The sequence below is a fragment of the Phycodurus eques genome, chromosome 14, assembly GCF_024500275.1.
Source record: "Phycodurus eques isolate BA_2022a chromosome 14, UOR_Pequ_1.1, whole genome shotgun sequence".
NCBI lineage: Eukaryota > Metazoa > Chordata > Actinopteri > Syngnathiformes > Syngnathidae > Phycodurus > Phycodurus eques.
In genome coordinates this window covers 483481-502382 of record NC_084538.1, presented here as the reverse complement: position 1 = coordinate 502382, position 18902 = coordinate 483481, and the positions used below count along the sequence as shown (strand labels likewise).

The window sequence follows — 18902 nt, the reverse complement described above, 5'->3', positions numbered from 1 at the left end:
ATAACGTCGTGTTGGCGGCTGCTCGCGCGCCGTACTATTAAGTACGTGAACATGCCTCAAGCTCTCCTTGAATGGACAGCCCAAAAAGTCCTCTCCCGAGCGCCCGGTGACCCCGTGCGTGTTTTTAACCCCTCTTTTTGTACTTTTTTCCCCCCCACCCAACATCATAGATTGGCGTGATCCTTGTTGTTGTTGTTGCAGAACATGTCATAACTTTCTTTGAGTGAGCTGCTCTTTGTTATTGTTAATTGGAGTCTTAAGACAGGAACGACAGACGGTGCATGACAGGTTACTCCCTCTTTTATTTTTGCAACTTCAATAAGCGCAAATTTGCAGAACAGAAATGCAGCGCATATTTCCAGGTCTGTGCTTTGTCCCGTCCTCTTCATTTCTGTCCAATGTGAGCAACGATCGTCACGCGTGTGGCTTTGTTTACAAATGACTGTATAGTTCGCTTGCAAAATGTACAAAGCAAAGAAATTAAAGTCCGCTTTTGGTCCGGACCAAAGGCCTTTCTTGTCTCCAGTTCGTGCAACTCTCACATTTCCTCTCTCTCTTTGTGCCATGGAAAAGCGCTTGTCAGTTGTATTCTGCTTTTCTCTAATGTAATTCAAATAGTTTCTGCACATTCTTAGCAGGGACCGGTCTGTCTGTTTTGCAGATTTTTCTTTGGTCGGACTCTGATGTCTTGAATTTTCGGAAGAGTACGAGAGTAACAATTCAAAGTCATTTGTTACTGTCAACACAAAAAACAAATCGAGATTTAGAGGGCGAGTTCTAGCGTTTGTTCAAACATCTGTTACGTAAAGCTTAAAACGCTGATATTGATGCTAATCGGTAGCTCGTCTATGGTGTTTAGCTTTAAGCTAAATGGGATTTATTAAGGCAAAGCTATACGGCTGTTTGAAATACACAGTGTCATTGTGTTTAAAGGTCAGATGACAAAGACATTATGGGGTCAGTTAAAATTCATATTTGCATTGTTTATATGTTATGTAATACATGCAGGTCACTTCCAGCAAATTATCAAACCATCGTTTAGCTAAAAATGAGGTTTTTATGACGCATATCGAGTCCTCCCCGAACATACCCGAAGCTCAAGACGCCGGGGTGCGGTTACTCTATCCGGCGTTGTGTGACGTTGCAATTGACAAACAGCGCGCAACGCTCTATACGCAATGGCGAGCAATGTGTTGGAATATGAGGATTTCGACGTACGGGAGCGCCCGACTGAACTCGGCATCGTCAAAGCAAACGCGATTGAGCCGATCAGGAGGTCGGAAACTAGCGGCGACGACGACGAGCGGCCAAGTAGCGGCTGTACAACGGAAAAAGAGAGTGGCCGCGTGACGCCATGTCAAAAGCGTGTCCCGGCTTGAAATAATGCCACCCCAGGGGTGCCAATACGTTTGAGCACGACTATACGTATTATATATTCATATATGATTCAGTGACACGGCACAAGCTTTTACATAGGATGCAGTATTGCTGTAAATTGTGCGTCTTTGCCGTGTGTCTGTCGGCTTGTCGTAGAGCCAAAAGTACAGACGACGGTACTGAGTGGGTCTTTTTTCCCCCCACCCCCCAGTGCACAGTAACCATAATAGAGTCGTAGGTATGTACGAGGGAATGCTCGCCTCTCGTCTGCGCCGCTTCGCTGCTGCGAGATTGAGTTCCGTCGCCGCCGGTGGAGGTCCCAAATAGTTGGCACCGCAGCCGCTTTCAGCCTCTGCCTAACTACACCTGTGGATCCGATGCTTTCTCAAAACACGCCGGCACAGAATTTGGAATGCTCGCGAGGCACCCACAGCTGAGCGTGTTTCTTCCCCTGTCGAGTGACTTCCCCTAACCACCGGTCACGCCTTCCTTCTTCACTTGGAAAGCCCAGAAAAACTCTCGCCGCTGCCTGAACCATTTGTACAATCAAATGCCACACGATAAACCACCGTGACGTCGTTAAATCGTACGCCGACGGGAACAATAGCGCACGACGCCGCACCGACACGACGTTTGGCTCGTGTGACGTCACGGCGCCGGAAAGAGACGAAGACCGGAAGGCGCGGGATGCAAAAAGCAGAGGGCGCGTTCCGCATCATATTTATCGATTGAACTGCTGTATATCTGCCATATAAAGACTTTGAAATGGCAGATGTGGTTTGTAAACGGGTTCGAGAGTTACCAAGAAACATTTGAAAATCTTTGTCCTCTGACCTATAATTTGAGAGTCAACTTCAAGTGGGAGTGGAAATAAAAAACTTTTTGATCAATTGTTCACCGATTCTAAAGCCTTGTTGTTGTGAAGTGAGTCGAGTTTCCCTGCCACCATACAGCGCTCGTATGCCAAGTCATTGCTCGCTAGTCAAAGCAAAGCAAGAAATCTTCCGAACGACGGCTCGTATCTCGAAAAACTCGTGGTCGCTCGTATCTCCAGGCGCTGCCGTACTCGACCTCACTTCCTGTCAGGCTAAGACGTCATTTCTTTCAGTTAGCATTAGTGCAATCTAGTGGACACATGATGAACTTGTTGCAATTGAGTTTAAAGGTTCAAAGTAGCCCAAAGTCAAGAATGATGTCCTTTTTTTTCCAGTCACGTGACCATCTGACACTTCCTGGTTGTGGGTGGCGATCGGCTGAGGCCTCCCTACCAGGAAACGTGGCACAAACGCACTGCGGCTTCGTGGCGCGTTTCCTTTTTCCCGTGGCCGCGCCCTCTTCCTGCGCTCCCCGTGCAGTCATTGGCTGTCGCTCTCTCCCAGCAGCCAATAGGTGGTCATCTGTCCTTTGCCTTTAATGTGCACGTCCCCTCTGCGCTCCAAGCGGAAGCAGCCCAACTCCTGAAGGACGTCGCGAGTGGCCGACGACACGTGGATCTTCAGCGCTGCGCACACACGCGCACGTACGGCTCATCAGGGGTCAAAGTGCACATTACGGCTCATCACGACAAAAGGCCGAGCCAAACGATCGTGAAATCAAATCCCCAATTATCACAAAAATCGGAATGAAAAAACAAACGTCAAGACAAATGTCGTCGGGCGGAATCCTCGCATCTCCAAAACGACGACTTTTCAACACCATCCCGAAATCATCACGGAAAAAAAAATTGCTAATTGATGACGCTCACGTCGGCCCGACGTCATCTTCCCAAACTCTTTCAACGGTCTCAGAGCCGCGAGTGAACGATGAGCTGACTGATCTGACTTTCGTCGAGGAATCTGCATGTCAACTTGCTTCCTTGGCTCGCAGGCTTCCTTTTGCGCCGAAGCATTTCAGAACAAAACAGGCTAATTGGACTATTTTCACTGTTTCAGACTTTCAATCCGGAGGCGGCATAATGCCGCACGGCTCTCGCGGAATTCGGGAAGAGGCGGAGTTTGACCACACTTCTCACACTGTTGAGCATTCAAGAGTTGATAGGTTTGTCCTCAAGCTATTTTCAACATTTTGGATTGGTTAATAAAGCGTAAAAAACATGAACATCTCTCGAATTGACCATATTTGGACATACAAGGTTTCTGCCCGACAGCCAAGAACCTCCCGCCCCTTTGTGGGATTTGCCTCATTTCTCCGGATACCAAACCAACTTTATAATATAAATACATATTTTGCCTTCTCAGAAAATGTGAACAAAAAAACTATCTTGGAAAAATGCTTCACTGACAATTGTTCATGAATGAAGTGGTGCAGTTGCCTTCCACATTTGTCATCGTACTGCAGAGTGTGAAAATGATTCGCCGGCGTTGAGAAAAATAGAAAATATCGTAAAAAAGCGGCTCAGTTGGCGACACTGACTGCTTTTGTAAACGAGCTCCTCTACTTACAGCTGTGCAAGCTGTTCATGTCAGCAAAAGATGCACTTTCAACGACACAAGCTGCATCATAAAATCAAATCGAAGAATAATTCAAACGTGTCCTGACAAAGCGGTGACGCCTGAAATGGACGAATTGTGACGGTGTGCTCACCTTCCCCACTGGACTCCATCCTGGACGACGTGTTGACCGTGTCGCCAAACAGGCAGTAGCGAGGCATCTTCAGACCCACCACGCCCGCGCACACCGGACCTACACACACACACACACACACACACACATTTGTTGAGAAATTCTACAGTATGTGGATCACATGGAACGTCTTGTTAACTCATTCACTGCCGTGGACGTTTATATTGGTCAACTGCAATCCAACTTTTACCGCCACGCACGAACACATTTGTCGACTACGTTTTTCCGGCACGGCTCGTCTGTGAAATCCAAGCGTCTATGTAACTGTCGTGATAAACGGACGCCAGGAGACGGCGGCGTTGGATTGCTTTGGATTTGATGTCAGCGCAACTTTTGAGTGGAAGACAAAGATTAGGCGCTGAATCTCAGCTTGTCACATCAATTGTGCGGGAGAGAAATGTCAACATGTTGGAAGTCGGACAAGTTTAGGCACCGGACACTCCGACAGAGTTCGTCTGCGGTAGGTGTAAACAGAGTATACGTCGCAAAGTGTGGAAAAGGGAGCCGTTACAACCCCTGCTGCGTGACGTGTGCGCGTCTGACCGCTGTGTATTCCGATCCTCAGCTTGAGCTGCTCGTCGGGGCGATGTCGTATCCGGAAAGTGGTGACGGCGTCCAGCAGGGCGAGGGCCATGCGCGCCACCTCGCGGCCGTGCAGCTTCCCGTTCCTCACCGGCAGCCCCGAGACCACCATGTAGGCGTCGCCGATGGTCTCCACCTGGGGGCGTGGCTCGCTGTCACGCTTGTCGCCGCGCTTGCGTGCGGCGGCCTTACCTTGTAAACGTCAAAGTTGTCGATGATGGCGTCGAAGCACGTGTACAGGTCGTTCAGCAGCGTCACCACCTGGAGACGCACGTGCCAAAAGTGCTCACACGCTATACTTCAGCACAAATACACGTGCAAAAAAAACTCACGGTACTGAGTCAACTCCTGTCGTTAGGTAGAAGTCAAATTTGGAAATGTACTCAAGTGCAAAAGTAAAAAGTCCAAATGAATTTTTGTGAGGTGCGAGTAAGTCACAAATGCGCAATGTCGGAACTGGAAACTTTCAATGTAGTGTTTTAAAAATCAAGCTAGTCAAGTCAGATAAGCTGATCACGACAAAATATTCCCTATTCCACCGATGCCCACCGAAGCCCATTAAGATGCCCACCCCCTCCCTTTGCGTGCCAATGAATGGTGTTAAATCATGAATTCATTGTGGCTAATCACTTTTTGGGTCTGCAAAGGAGTGAGTCAGCAGACAATTGGTTGTTGTTCTTGTTTGTGTGGACAAAACAACTTTTCGTTGAAAAACTATAAACAATAAGATTAGATGAGAATTAAAAACGCAGAATTCCATGTGTCAACATGAAAGACTTCCTGTCAAGTTGAGTCTTTGATGGGTCGGAGTCTCGCGAGCTCGTGCTCGCGTGCGATTGGCTGCGTGAGCGAGGACTGACCTCCATGGGCGTGCTCTCGGCAGAGATGCCGGTGAAGCCCACGATGTCGCTGAAGTAGATGGTCACCGAGTCGAACGCCTCCGCCTGAACAGTCTCGCCGCGCTTCAACTGCTCTGCCACCGAGCTGGACACGCACGCACGCGCACGCACATTCGCGCACACACACACACACACACTTAATACTGGGGTCCTGTCCTGCGTTGCATGCAGTGAGTGTGTGTGCGCGCGCGTGGGCAAAGCGTAGCCCGCCGAACGTTAACTTTCTCAAGCGTTCCGAATACCTGGCTGGCGTCGGGCAGAATGCTGGCATCTCCAAAAGCCTCCACTTGTCAGAAAAGCCAAAAATCGACTCAACTGTATCATGAACGACTTGGCCAAGTACGAGTCACGTCGGAAAGATTCGGAAGACGGCCTGAGCGCGCACTCGGATAAAACCAGGGCGATGGAGGGTGAAGTCAAACAGCTGAAGCCCGACGTTACGGACGGATGCCGTGGCGTTCGGCTCATCGCTGGCCCGCAGGCTTGTCCTGTTCCATTGTAAAGGGGTTCTAGAGCTATCGGGAACATTTTGAAACATCTTTGTCCTCTGACCTTTAAGGTCCATAGTGCCACTGTCTGCAATGGCGAGCATCACCCCACATATATCAGTGGCGTCGAAGGTTTTCGCTGCGCCCGGGGCTTTAGCGGCCTGGTCCCGTCTGGACTTTCTTTTGCTCATAGTAGCTTCCAGCCGCTCAGTGGTGAGGATAAAACAATCGGGTGTGATACTGAGTTGTTATCGCTTGTGTTTCGCCAAAAGTCAGCCAAAATATTTTCATTAAAGTTCGCCCTGTACTGGTGCGCAGCCAAACCACGTCCTTACATGTTGGTGCTCAACAGCGCCCCCATCTGTCTCATTATTTAAAAAAAAATAATGTATAAACACGTAGGCCTACTACACTACTGTATTTGAATGTTGGTCATTATGGTGGTACTTGGAGAGACAAGTATTTTTTTTAGGTGCGACTTGGTGTAAAAACTGTTGAATTAAACAATTTTAGACTGAATGTCAATTTGACATTTTTCATGAAGCTTATTTAACAGTTGGTTAATTGTATCAAATTCTTAATTTTAAATGAGAATGAATTCCTATTCTCTTTTATTATTAAAATCTACGATTTTACATCCACAAACTGAACCTCATCTACGAATGAGGGGAGCTCACTGACATCTTCAGCATCAAGCCCGTCCCTAGAGCACAATCGTTTGCCCGGCCTCGCTGTACTGCGCGTGGTGCCGTGTACTGAGTCGTGTGCGGTACTGACTGCGGTAGTATCTGGTAGAGCAGCGTTTCAGCTTTGCGTTTCTCTTCATGATAAGCTTGTGTTCGTTCCTCCACCAGCTCCTCCAAGTTGTTGGCATACTGTTCCATGCGTGACAACAAGTTGTCCAGGATGTTGGTCCTGGACTCCCTGCACACACACACACACACACACACACAAGCTTAACGGTAGGTTTAGAATTACCGTAATTTCCGCTAGCCGGTTATGGTGTTTCTCACTATAAATGACCATGAAGCCATCAGACTTGGTGATATGAAAAGCTCTGGTTTGGTTGAACATTTTGGTATTTAAATGTACAATGTTCAATCCCTTTTTGCTTGATGTGCCGCTTTTACAGAATCCTGCAACTGAAAAAGAAAAACAGCTTGAAGCAAGCACCTTTTGCCTCTCATTTGGAGAAGTGCAAGTGAGCGATTGAGAAGAGGCGCTAAAAATAAACCCACTTCATGACGTGTCCCGTAATACTTTTAAATGCGTTTCTGATATGGTTTCTCTATTGGCGCGGATTCCAGCTATCCGGGGTGGGCCTGGAACGGACCCCCCGCAATAAACGGGGCTCGACTGTACACGGGCGTGAAAACGTGAGCGTGGTTACTTGTTGTGCTTGCGCAGCAGCATTCTGATGTGGTTGAATTCGGGTCTCTCCGTGGGCTCCTCGGCCCAGCAGCGCTGCATCAGCTGGCCCAGTTCCGGACTGTGAGCGCGCGGGTCCACCGTGGGTCTGAGACACGGCCACTCCCCCAGCACCACGCGGTCCACCACCTCTGCACGGGAAGACCAGCGTGCGGTTCGACAGGGCCGACTCCTCGCGCCGCTTCGGAGAGTTGCCCTCTGACCTTTAGGACTGAGCGGGTCCCCCTCCAGGTAGAAGACTCCGCGGCGTAGCGCCACCTCCTGGAGGATGATCCCGAAGCCGTAGACGTCGCCCTTCTGCGTCCCCTGAGGAGGCGTCGCTTCCATCCGGAGCAGTTCCGGAGCCATCCACAGCCTCTCTAGAGAAAGCACATCGCAGAGGACATTTCCCCACCACGCCGCTCGGAAACGAACGCAAAATATGTCGCCGACCAGGCACAGCCATTGAGTTTGAACGTGTCACGTGTCAGTCCAACAGATGTGGTCACGCAACGTCAACTGCTCGGAAAGGAGACCGGACACCCGCCGGCTATAATTTACACGTCGACAGCAAAGTTGATTTCGAAATTCAGACGTCATTAACGTGATCGCTGAGGAATTGGATCTTTTCCCGGGGAGATGTAAATCCAATGAATGAATCGTTTCTCTCGCCGCTCACAGCGACAAATGTTCATCTCCAAAAGACTACAATCTTGGCTCCGCTCGCCACCCGCACGCTCCGTTCCAGCACTTTTAGGAGCCTCTTCGTTCCCAAAGGCTGCACTACCTTCTTTTCAATGTTCTGCTCCAAACGACCGGACTCGACGACAAATAATAAGACACCCCTCGCTTGCCCGATATCATCCGTTAGCGTCCGCCGCACCTGTTTTGAACCTCTTTTGAACCTTTTATTCACCACGCGCGATGATGGAATGTCATGCATTGCGGCAGAGGTGATGATAGTTGCCGCAGTCTTACCAACGACTGTTTTAGGTCGAGAAATGGAGCAGTGGACGGGTTTGCTCCAGGTCTTTAGGATAGGTGGCACGTACATTTTCTTTTCACTCTAAAATGGAAAGCGCTGGACCGTAGCTGTCGTCTGTCAGCTAAGCTGAAAGTCAAACTGAAATCGCTTTGATAATCAAAACAAGAGTTGAAAAATCTCTTGCCATCTTTTGTGTTGTTTTGTGTTGCATTTACGGCATGCGTTGATATTACTTTATCCTTTTGTCACAGCAATGAGGAAGGACCTGAAGCTATTGGGGTACATTTGGCAGCGCAAGGCCAAACGCAACACGCTTTTGTCGCAGTTTCAGTTCAGGTCGGCGGCGGTCGATCACCGTCCGTTGTTTAGAAAGGCTGGGAATCGGTCGACGGATAACGAGCACGGAGTTTCACTCACGAGCGTAGTAAGCGTGAGCGTCCTTTCTCGACGGGCTCTCGGCCTGCAGGCTGCTCAGTCCGTAATCTGTGATCTTCAGCACGAAGCGCTTGTCCACCACGCAGTTGGACGACTTCAGCTTCCCGTGAGAGACAATCACGCTGTTGTGGAGGAAGAGCATGCCCTACGCAGAGACGCACACGCGGGACGTCAAGCAACAATTTGCTGACAGGAACAACAACATGGGACATCCTTAAACACATTTTTAAAAAAAGAACAAAGTGAGATGCTCACCTTGACGATGTCATTGATGAGAGAATATTTGAACATCCAGTCCAGAGTGATGCTGTCGTTCTCCAAGATGTCCTACTCACGTACACGCAACCAGAGACAGGCAAAGAGAGAGACAGCTATGGCAGGGAGTAGGTAAAACACAGGTAAAAAGAGAGAGAGAGAGAGAGAGAGGTAAAGAACGCGAGACAAGATAAAAGAGGGACAGGCGAGGAGAGAGAGAGAGACAGGTAAAGTCCCTGCAGGCTGCCTCTCGTGCAGTGCCCGGTGATGTTGGTAAAGTGCTTGGACAGGTAAAGACAAAGATTCTGGCATAGAGAGAAGGAGGGAAAGAGAGAGAGCGCGACGGGTAAGGAGGTACCTGGAGGCTTCCTCGAGGGCAGTATTCCGTGACGATGCAGGTGTTCGGAGGGTCGACGCAGGCTCCGATGAATCGGGTCAGATGTTCGTTCTGAACGTCTCTCATCTGCATTCGTCCACAACGTCGTCACAATCTACTACCGCCGTATACTCTACGTTACTAGCGACGTGATAAGATTTGCCAAAAATGACAGTCTGGCAAAATCTGGAGTCTAGTCAAATTGGCCGCTTCAACTTGGGGACCTTCCCTAAAATGTGATCGGTGTTATCGGTATCGGCCGATAATTAGCATTTTTTGCCGATCGGCTTTCGTGTCGTAATTCGCCGATCCGATGGATAACGTCATCGTCGCAAGACATTTAACTCCGCGTCTTCGTCGCGTATGAGTCTAAAAGCTCGTTTATTTTGAGCCTCGTCACGCAGTACTGTAACTATCTGACGGCCAAGAAAGTTTTTCAATCTTGTCGGTGTGGGTCTCAGACAAACGACACGTAAGTTCTTTGCAGTCTGTGCACAACTGAACTACGTCGTGGGGAACGTCATGGAAATGCTTCAACGCAACAAATTTGATCGAGCACCTGAAGAATGTACACGAGGAGGAGCGTGCCGCGTTCAAGCAACGCAGCGGGGGGGGGGAAAAAAGTCCAACGGACTGGAACTCTGGACAACACCCGTCCATATAGCTGGGACAGTGAGAAAGTTAGAGTAAGCATGTCATTAACAGTATTTATTAAAGTCATTTAATTGCAATAAAGTAATTGAATTACAGTAAGTTAGCACCCATTATTTGTGTCATGTAATGTTGATTTGACCGAAACTTATGTCAGTCGCCAATCCTTGAATGCCCCCTAGAGGTCATTGGTGTTTTAACTTTTGTCTAAAATGCTGACAAGTTTCACCTCAAAATATCGGCCCGAAAGCTCGTACGGGCTGAAATTCCGACGGTTTCTCCAAGCGGACGCGTCAAAATGAGCGTGACGTTTCAAACGGCGTCGGTCGTCCTAAAACGTCGAAATAGCGCAAATGGAAGATTATTGGTGGGAAGGGGAGTAGAATCGTCAGTCAGCAAGTTTTCAGGAATGTATTCATTCACTGTGGCGTTGAACCGCTCGTGCCATCTTTTTTAGAAAATTCCACAAAGACGGAAGCCATTTGTCACGTTGCTAACGTTACATGTTCTACACTCATCAAAAGCCTTATCCGTTTTCCATGTTGTAGTCAACGTGTCAAAGATCATCGTCAGAGATGTCTCTCTCCTTCTTCCACACACACACACACACACACACTCACATGTTTGAGCTCAAACAGGAGCTTCCTGTTCAACTCCATGCGTGTCCTGTCGGTGTACTTGATGGCCACGATGTTTCCCTGCATCGGGAACATTTCGTAATCAGCGACAATCAAACATTCACGCTCGCGGCCGCGGCCGGCGGCGCACGCCCACCTTGTGGTAGCCGGTCTTCGCAAACACCTGCGCGTGTCCGTCCGTCATCAGGGAGCCGTAGTTGGAGCCCCTCTGCGGACAAAGACAGCGCAGCGCGGTCACGTGACGGCGGCACGCGAGCGCGCTCGTGTGACACCGACCAGAGACAGCGTCATCCTGCTGCCGCTGCGCAGCACTTTGTCCAGGTTGCTCATGTGGATGTCGTCCCAGGAGATCCTCCAAAGCTGAGCCGCCAGCTCCTTCTCGAGTTTCATCCTCCTGGCGCAGCAAAGCAATCATCAAACCGCTCCGCACACAAGCGTGCACTAAACATCAGTTGAAGAATTGAAGGATCTGTCCATTATTCGGTTCAGTTCATCGATAAATCCGATTAAAAAATTCTCTCAATTTCCCTCCCTATATTGAAAAACAGGACATTAATCGATGACGATTCAGTTGCTCCGTAACATCCGTCTGTCCGTTTGATCGACGTCTACTAGTCAGTTTACAGTAAGCAAAGTTTGTAACATTTGATTCATAAAAACCTGACCTGCACAAGAGAATCTTTCATAATTGCCCTAAATCGCTTAAAAAACAGACAATTTATCCCCCCGCCCCCAATTTTTAATTTTTTTTTGTTTTTACCTGCACTCTTTGACTACGAAGCCACGCTGCTGGAACACGTGCAGAATGTGGTTTGGCATTGTCTTGCTGAAATAAGCAGGGGCGGGCGTCCGTGAAAAAGACGTCGCTTGGATGGCAGCATATGTTTCTCCAAACCAGGTGTTTGATGAGCATTCCTCAACTTTTTCAGTCTTTTTTTCCACCGTCGCAGCTCTTTTAGAACGTGTTGCTGCCATAAAATTCTAAGTTCATGATTACTTTGAACATGAAATATCTTGTCTTTGTCGTGTATTCAATTAAATAAAGGTTGAACATGATTTGCAAATCATTGTATTCTGTTTTATTTATGTTTACCACAACGTCCCAAATTCATTGGAAAAGAACAATCACGAAACGTAGAGTTATGAAGTCGACTGCGTCATTTCCACACTTTTAGGATTTCTAGGCTTTATGTGGAACTTGATGCAAGTTAATCCTCTGGATGGGGAAATAAACTGTTTCAACGCTTCTTTGGCTGTTGTTGTTGCCACCTTTGGCTTGTCATGAGAAATTAGACAAATCCCAGACAGCCAAAAAACAAAAAAACAAACTTTTTTTTAAACGGTGTCATTGTCGTTTGTTTTTCTATAAGCGAAGGGGACAAAAGATAAATATTCCAAGATCTCCATGAGGTAACACAAAAGCACGTGTAGCGTTTCCGTTAAGTTCTTGTTTTCCTGTTTCTTCTTTTCCTTCCATTTTTTTTTTTTCCCCCCCTCGTGTTGGTGGGTGGAGCTTCCCTGTCGCACCTGTTGGCCAAATCAGGTTAGCGGACTTTCTGTATTCTACACTAATGAGCGCGACTACGGGGTGATGACACGATTGTTGAAGCCAAACTTGCAAAAATTTTATTTTCTTTATGGCTGGTGTCTTCAGACAAATTTATGTTATACAAATGTGATATGATAAATGTAAACACGAACAAGGTCTAAATATGGAACATTGTCATCTTCGGTGACATCTGTTGACGTTTTAAGTTCCTCGGCCGTTCAGCCGAAGCGGGAGGAAGCGTTTGGAGCTGTTTTGCCCAATGCGGAAGTAGGTCGCGCATATACCGGATTGCTGTTGCGGTATTTGTCTTTCGCTCGCCAGCGGATTTCCTTTCAGTCCGATTTATAGTAAGTACTGTTGTGATTCTTTGTTTTGTGTTTTCCACCTTGTCCATGTTAGATTGAGCTGTTTTTATAATTTTTTTTAAGATTCAGTTCTTTGTTTTTATAGGTTAGATTTGGTATTGCTTCATTTACAAAGTACATTCCGGTATGAAATATTTTAGATTGCTTTGTTAGAGATGACCTTCCTTCCGCTGTGGCTCCGCCCATCTCCTTTCGTTACTAGTTTCCGTAATATTAGTTTAGTTTGCGACGACCTTTCGTCTTTGTTGTTTCACGTTCTTTTTTTTTATTTTGTTGTTTTGTGTTTGATTCTTTTACTTTTGAATAGGCTATAAAATTGCTCAATAATTGTTTTTGGCTGATTTATGATCCTAACAGTTTGAAACACTGCATTATTTCCCATCTCCGCCAGGGGGAGCGCTGGAGTCACCAACTGAGGGCTCTTTATTCCTCACCTGTAAATGAAGATGGCGACCGTCAGGGTCATAGTGAGGATGAAGAAGACCACGATGGAGACCATCTGGTGGATGGTGATGGTCTCTGTTGACATGTGCGCGCACACGCACACACACACAGGAGACATTTAAGGGATCGCAGCAATGTGAGCAATTGTTGTTGTTGTGAATGCAGTGTTCCACAACCTTTTAATAAGCCAAGGCACACAATCTCACGGCACACCACTTGACAAAAATGTCACAAAAGTGGATACACAGGTTTATTGTGCACCTTCTAGTGGAAGAGCATTTAGTTGGCCTGCATGTCACTATACATCAGTGGCATGGATAGATGAAGAAAGATTATTATGTTTCGTTACATGGAGTCAAAAAATATTTTGGGACTCATTTCCTGTGTCCCATACACGAATGTGGCAGTTGGAAATCACCAGCTCGACCTTTGAACTTACTAGTGAGGCAAGCGAGGTTTTCGTTCTTGAATCCGCACACGGGAACGTCGGGAGGACGGACTCCGCCTGGCCAGTGCGGCGACGTTCCAGGGATGGCCGTCAGCTGCTCCTCTAAGCTGTTGTACACCAGGACCGTCTGGAATCAACCACAAGGCTCAACAGTCCTCAATCGGCACTCAACTACGCAGTCCAACATATCGAAATCCCAAAATTAGCAAGTGGGCAACGGGTGAAAGATTCCTAAGGCAGCCCTGGTGGCTCCTCCCCTCGTGCACGCGCGCACGTACCTGGAAAGCGCTGTCGTTGGCGTCGATCATGTCCCACAAAGCAAAGTCGGTCTCTCGGTCTCCGTTCTCGTCCAGCCGCAATGTCCCGGTCACGCCTGAATGCATCGTGACATCACACGCGCACGCATGACATCGCACGTCCCCGTTCTGCCCGGACATACGCGACACGTGTCGAATGACACGATTCTGTGTTTTTTGCTCTCAACTTTTTACATTAGTCAGAAGCGAAACAAATATTGTACGTGAAATAATGAGTAGTTCTCCCTCATTTAAATAAGTGCTTTGACACTACAATGAAATTCTATGCAACTTGAATTTTGTTATTCTTCATTTCGACATCGTTGTTGCCCTTTATTAACGTAGGTGCGCGTCGTTTCACGTGGTTGTGAATGCGGTCACGTTGGACATGTGCCACCTGAATTGCGATGCTCCCAAAAATCCAATATAGGACCAAAATTGGAAGAGAGCAAAAAGTGGCAAAAGCGTACATCTGCATTGTACATCCAGCCTCGGTCCGGTTATTACTCGTTAATCCACGCATGGAGTAGAACACGTGCAGTGTAAATCCAGATTGATGCCCTTGTCGTTTTGGAAGCGACGTTGCAGAGGCGGCGCTCGGGGGGAGCAAAAAGTCGCAAGAGTCAACCTGTGGCCTGTTGCCTGGCAACAGCAGCGTGTAAATCAAAGATAAGGAATTAGGAACATTACATCTGACAACTAACAGGAAGCCACTTGCCGTCCATTTTGTCCGTGAGCGGGCGACAATGAGCTTGGCCGGGCGGGCCGAGTGATGGATGGCGCCGGCGCGCGGGAAGGACAAAGGGACGAGCGCACGCCGCTTGCGCGCCTCGCCTTCATTTGGGTGCCGTCGAGACATCGACGTGGCGCCGTCGGATGATTTGAGATGTTTGGAGTTACAAGCGGGACCATGGAACCAATTCAACTCGTATCTCAAGGCCCCGCTGTATTGACCTTTTATGTGAATTTTATTTTTCATTTCTTCCTCCACGTGGGTTAGGTCCACCTCGGGGGCTTTCGGGTCTGCTGCTGGAAAATGAAGCAATCCGAGCGTGCGCGTGCGTGTGTGTTCAAAGGTTGTGTTTGTTGTGCTGTGAAGATATTTCAAACAAGCAGTGCGACACTGATGGATGGCACGCTAATGGAGGACAAACCAAAACAAAGAGTAGGAATGGAGGACAAATAAAGCCTCGCCGTCATGGAACAGACACACGCACGCACGCCTGACACAAAGCGCCTTCCCGACGGACCCTCCCTCCCTCCAGAAGCCCTGAATTGACCACAGCAGGGAGGCTGAGGCGTGTGGTTCCCCCTAACGTTGAAACACACCCTCCAGTCGCTCTTCTTAAACGTTTTTGGGGATCTCTTGCCTAAACTCAGTCAGTCAAAATGTTTGTGGATTCATTGTTTTAAATTAAATGAATTTGACATAAAGACAAGAGATACGAGCGCCTTTGACATAAACATAAACAAGCGCCTACGAGCGCCTTTTCGACATCCCGGCAAAGATTTTAAATCCGAGCGCGCTTCAGAAAGACGCCGACCCCGTCAAATCACGTCGGCTTCCTCGCCAGCGAAGGACGAGGTGAGTCGGTGGCGCCGATGCGCCACTCGGCCGCTTTGCCGGCCACCAAGGAAGGACAAAACATTAGGTACGCCCGTTTGCCCTGCTGGACGGCAAATCTTATTACACTGCAGCCTTTTTATAGTCTACAAAACTGTAGCGTTGAGGGCAATATTTCTTATGTAAAAACATGTTAGAAAACTTACTTGGGCTATTTTGGGGGTATGGGGGCTGGAAAGCATTAACTGCATTTCTTTCATTTCAATGGGGGAAGATGATGAATTCATCTCTCAAGGCAGCACACCGTCACTGGTTATTTAGAATAAAATGTAATATAAATAATACAATTTTAAAACGATACTTCGCCTACAAATGAGCCGCCCCGCCCCCGCTCGAAAGAACGCAAGCCCATCGTGTGAAATGGCAAGAGTCAAACCGTGAAAGGTTCTGTTCCACATCCTCAGGGTGACCACCCGCCCCGAAGGCCGCGTGGTGGGCGGAGTCATGGTTTCGTTGAGCGCGTGCGTGTAGAGCATCAGGCCGTCGTAGAAACCTCCAGCGATAATGTTCATCTGAAAGACGCAAACGCACGCTCAGTCGCCGTCGCGCTCTCCCAATGAGCAGATGCCGCCTTCTGCAGCGGTTTATGCTGTGCATGCGTTGCTGCTCCATGTGTTACAAAGGAGCACTGGTTTGCAGCTTCACAATCCCCACAACATCAATGCTCATTTCCGCTAGCTCGTCAATGGGGTTTTGCACTATGAGTTAGCATTAAGCGAGACATAAAGTAAGCTAGTTTGCTGAATGATTGTCTCCCATTTCTTGACAGTGAGAGAGTATGAACAGGCACTAAGTAATACATAAATAAATATCTGTTAATAACTTGGTGTGTTTTATGTTCAAAGCATTTTTAAAAAAATGCCAGGTTTTGGAGCTCACTGGACTGACGTACACGGCTCGCATACGCTACACAGAAGGCATTTGCTGTAAATGTTCATTTCAAGGGTGAAAGCATGTATTCAGGCGACTTACAGAAGGAGAGTTGGAACGTTAATGATAAACAAATTGGTGAATAAACTAGCAGTCCATCACAAGAAACTGGTTATAAGTAGCGGGGAAGGCGGACGACTGGTTAGCACATCCGTCTCACAGTTCTGGGGACCGGGGTTCAATCCCCGGCCAACGCCTGTGTGGAGTTTGCATGTTCTCCCCGTGCCTGCGTGGCTTTTCTCCGGGCACTCCGCTTTCCGCCCACATTCCAAATAACCTACCACATGCGTGGTAGGTTAATTGAGGACTCTAAATTGCCCGTAGGTGTGATTGTGAGTGCGAATGGTTGTTTGTTTTTGTGTGCCCTGCGATTGGCTGGCGACCGGTTCAGGGTGTAACCTGCCTCTCGCCCAAAGATAGCTGGGAAAGGCTCCGGCACGCCCGTGACCCGTATGAGGAGAAGCGGTAAAGGAAATGGATCGATGGAAGGTTATAAGTAGAGCCGCTCACCATTGAAGATAAGACGTTGCCCACCACATTTACATGATGTACTGAGTACGCAAAACCAATTGGAGGTGATTTGAATTGAAACCAGCTACACCTGCTAGTGACGTGCTCCGTTTTCTTCTTATACTGCCAGAATAACAGAGTTAGTGTGTTCTTTTTACGGACAACATTTTTCACCCAGATCAAATCTGGAAGTACAATATACAGTGAAAAGATGTGTCACGAAGTGGAATGGAAAACATTCCAATTAAAACAAAACTTTGTATGATCGCTTTATATTGCGGCTTCTCGGCTAACACAGGTGGTTTGGAATTTATCACCCGGCAATAAACGGGAGTTGAATGCGTGTCACTTTCTGTTAGCTGTTTGTGGATTTCATCACTAGAAAGGCAAACGCGCACGTACGTCGCCAACTTCTTCTGTCAGCAACGTGCGGCCTGATTATTGCTATTTATTTGAACCGCGTCACACCTTTACCGTTAGAGATCTTCAACGTTAACGTCTGTTAGCTTAGCCAGCGGCTCAGGTTTCGCTACACGTGAGAATATACAATACAAATACACAATCGCCACTGAAAGATGACTTAGTGTTTGCTGACATTTATGATGCTCCCCGAGAGTCTGTGTGTGCGTGTGTGAGCGAGAGTTAAGCACATTAGCGTCTCTCAGCTGTCTGCTACTGATTAACGGGCTTTACAAGCCGCCTGACAACCTGCTCACTCCGCATGCACGCAAGCGCACGCACGCACGCACACACACACACACACACACACACAAAGGGTGCGTGTGATAAGGGACGCAGGCTAGTGCAGTAATGTGATTACATTTGGCTGCATAGAGCAAAGTGGCTGATAGCGGGCGGCTGCTTGTAAAAATCAGTGCAACATTTAGGTGGACGTTACCGGGTGTTAGCTTAGCTTTTAGCGCAGAGTGGAGCGAGATTGAATAGACTCGATATATATCGCAGGTTGCTGCATGTGACAATCCAGTACAAATCCTCACATAATATTTTCTTCTTTCACTCGCTGCTGGTGCGCCTTTCACAGTCAGCAGCATGCGCCCATCCACAAAACGCTCGTTGTTGAATTAGCTCAAAACTGAGACGATTTCATTTTCACCTTCAAAATCCAACTGGAGTGTCTGCTTGAATCATTACACTGTTGTCAAAGGGTTAATTTTAACATTACTATCGTGTTTTACAGGAGAAATTAGAATATCAAGATATTGTGTATTGCGATATAAGCTAAAACAAAACAAAACGATGAGATATTGCTTTTGGGCCAGATCGTGCAGGTCTAGCGGAGTGTCTATTTTTATGGCTACGTGTGCACGCGTGTGTTCAGACTGACCAGCGAGTCGTCGATGGTGTAGTTGAACATGCTCTTAGCGTCTAGCTTCAGGTTCTCCACAAAGTCCTTGTACTCCGCGTTCTGAGGCTCCCGATAAGTCAGGATCTTCACGCTCTGCCAACGACAACAACACGTGTGACACGCGGCATCATGCTAACAAGACAACAACACGTAAGACACTTCATATCAATATAACATAGGTACAGTATGACACACGTCATCTTGTCACCGACACGCCTCAGGTAACGTCAACGACGACACGTCTGACACACATCATCGTGTCAACATCGTGTACGGCAGACGTCTTTATTCAATATAACAGTTAATGACGCGTCATCATGTTATTATCTCAGGAACATGTATGGCACACGTCTCTATGTCAACAACAACACACTTTCCCGAAGGTGCGTCATCTCTTGAAACGGACTCCTATGCCATTTTAATGAAGATTGTACAGCAGCAGACAAACGTTGCCCACTCGACATCCATTGCAGCCTGCTCATCCTGGAATGGGTATCCCCCCAGGCTCCATCTGCAGTCCCTTCTCAAGGTTTCTTTTGTCCCTTTTCCTTGGCCAATTCGGGGGTTTAGATTATGTGATGTTGTCATTCTTTGCCAACTGTGGGCCTGTGAAGACCTTTGAGACTCTTTTGGGATTAAGGGCAATACAAATCAA

General features: G+C 47.8%; 1 protein-coding gene across 1 annotated transcript in view; it reads right to left on the bottom strand.

Annotated features, from left to right (window-relative positions):
- Window positions 1-284: 284 nt before the first annotated feature.
- The window catches only part of npr1b (natriuretic peptide receptor 1b), a 31058-nt gene continuing 12440 nt past the window's right edge, over window positions 285-18902 (bottom strand). The window contains 19 exon segments of the mRNA XM_061696077.1: window positions 285-2878; window positions 3961-4059; window positions 4543-4717; window positions 4774-4842; window positions 5442-5565; window positions 6746-6892; window positions 7359-7527; window positions 7600-7755; window positions 8778-8940; window positions 9051-9122; window positions 9409-9513; window positions 10698-10775; window positions 10852-10923; window positions 10992-11109; window positions 13064-13148; window positions 13513-13648; window positions 13800-13894; window positions 15818-15953; window positions 18227-18340. Of these exon segments, the coding sequence (XP_061552061.1) occupies window positions 2733-2878; window positions 3961-4059; window positions 4543-4717; window positions 4774-4842; window positions 5442-5565; window positions 6746-6892; window positions 7359-7527; window positions 7600-7755; window positions 8778-8940; window positions 9051-9122; window positions 9409-9513; window positions 10698-10775; window positions 10852-10923; window positions 10992-11109; window positions 13064-13148; window positions 13513-13648; window positions 13800-13894; window positions 15818-15953; window positions 18227-18340 (2259 nt within the window). The 3' untranslated portion in view covers window positions 285-2732.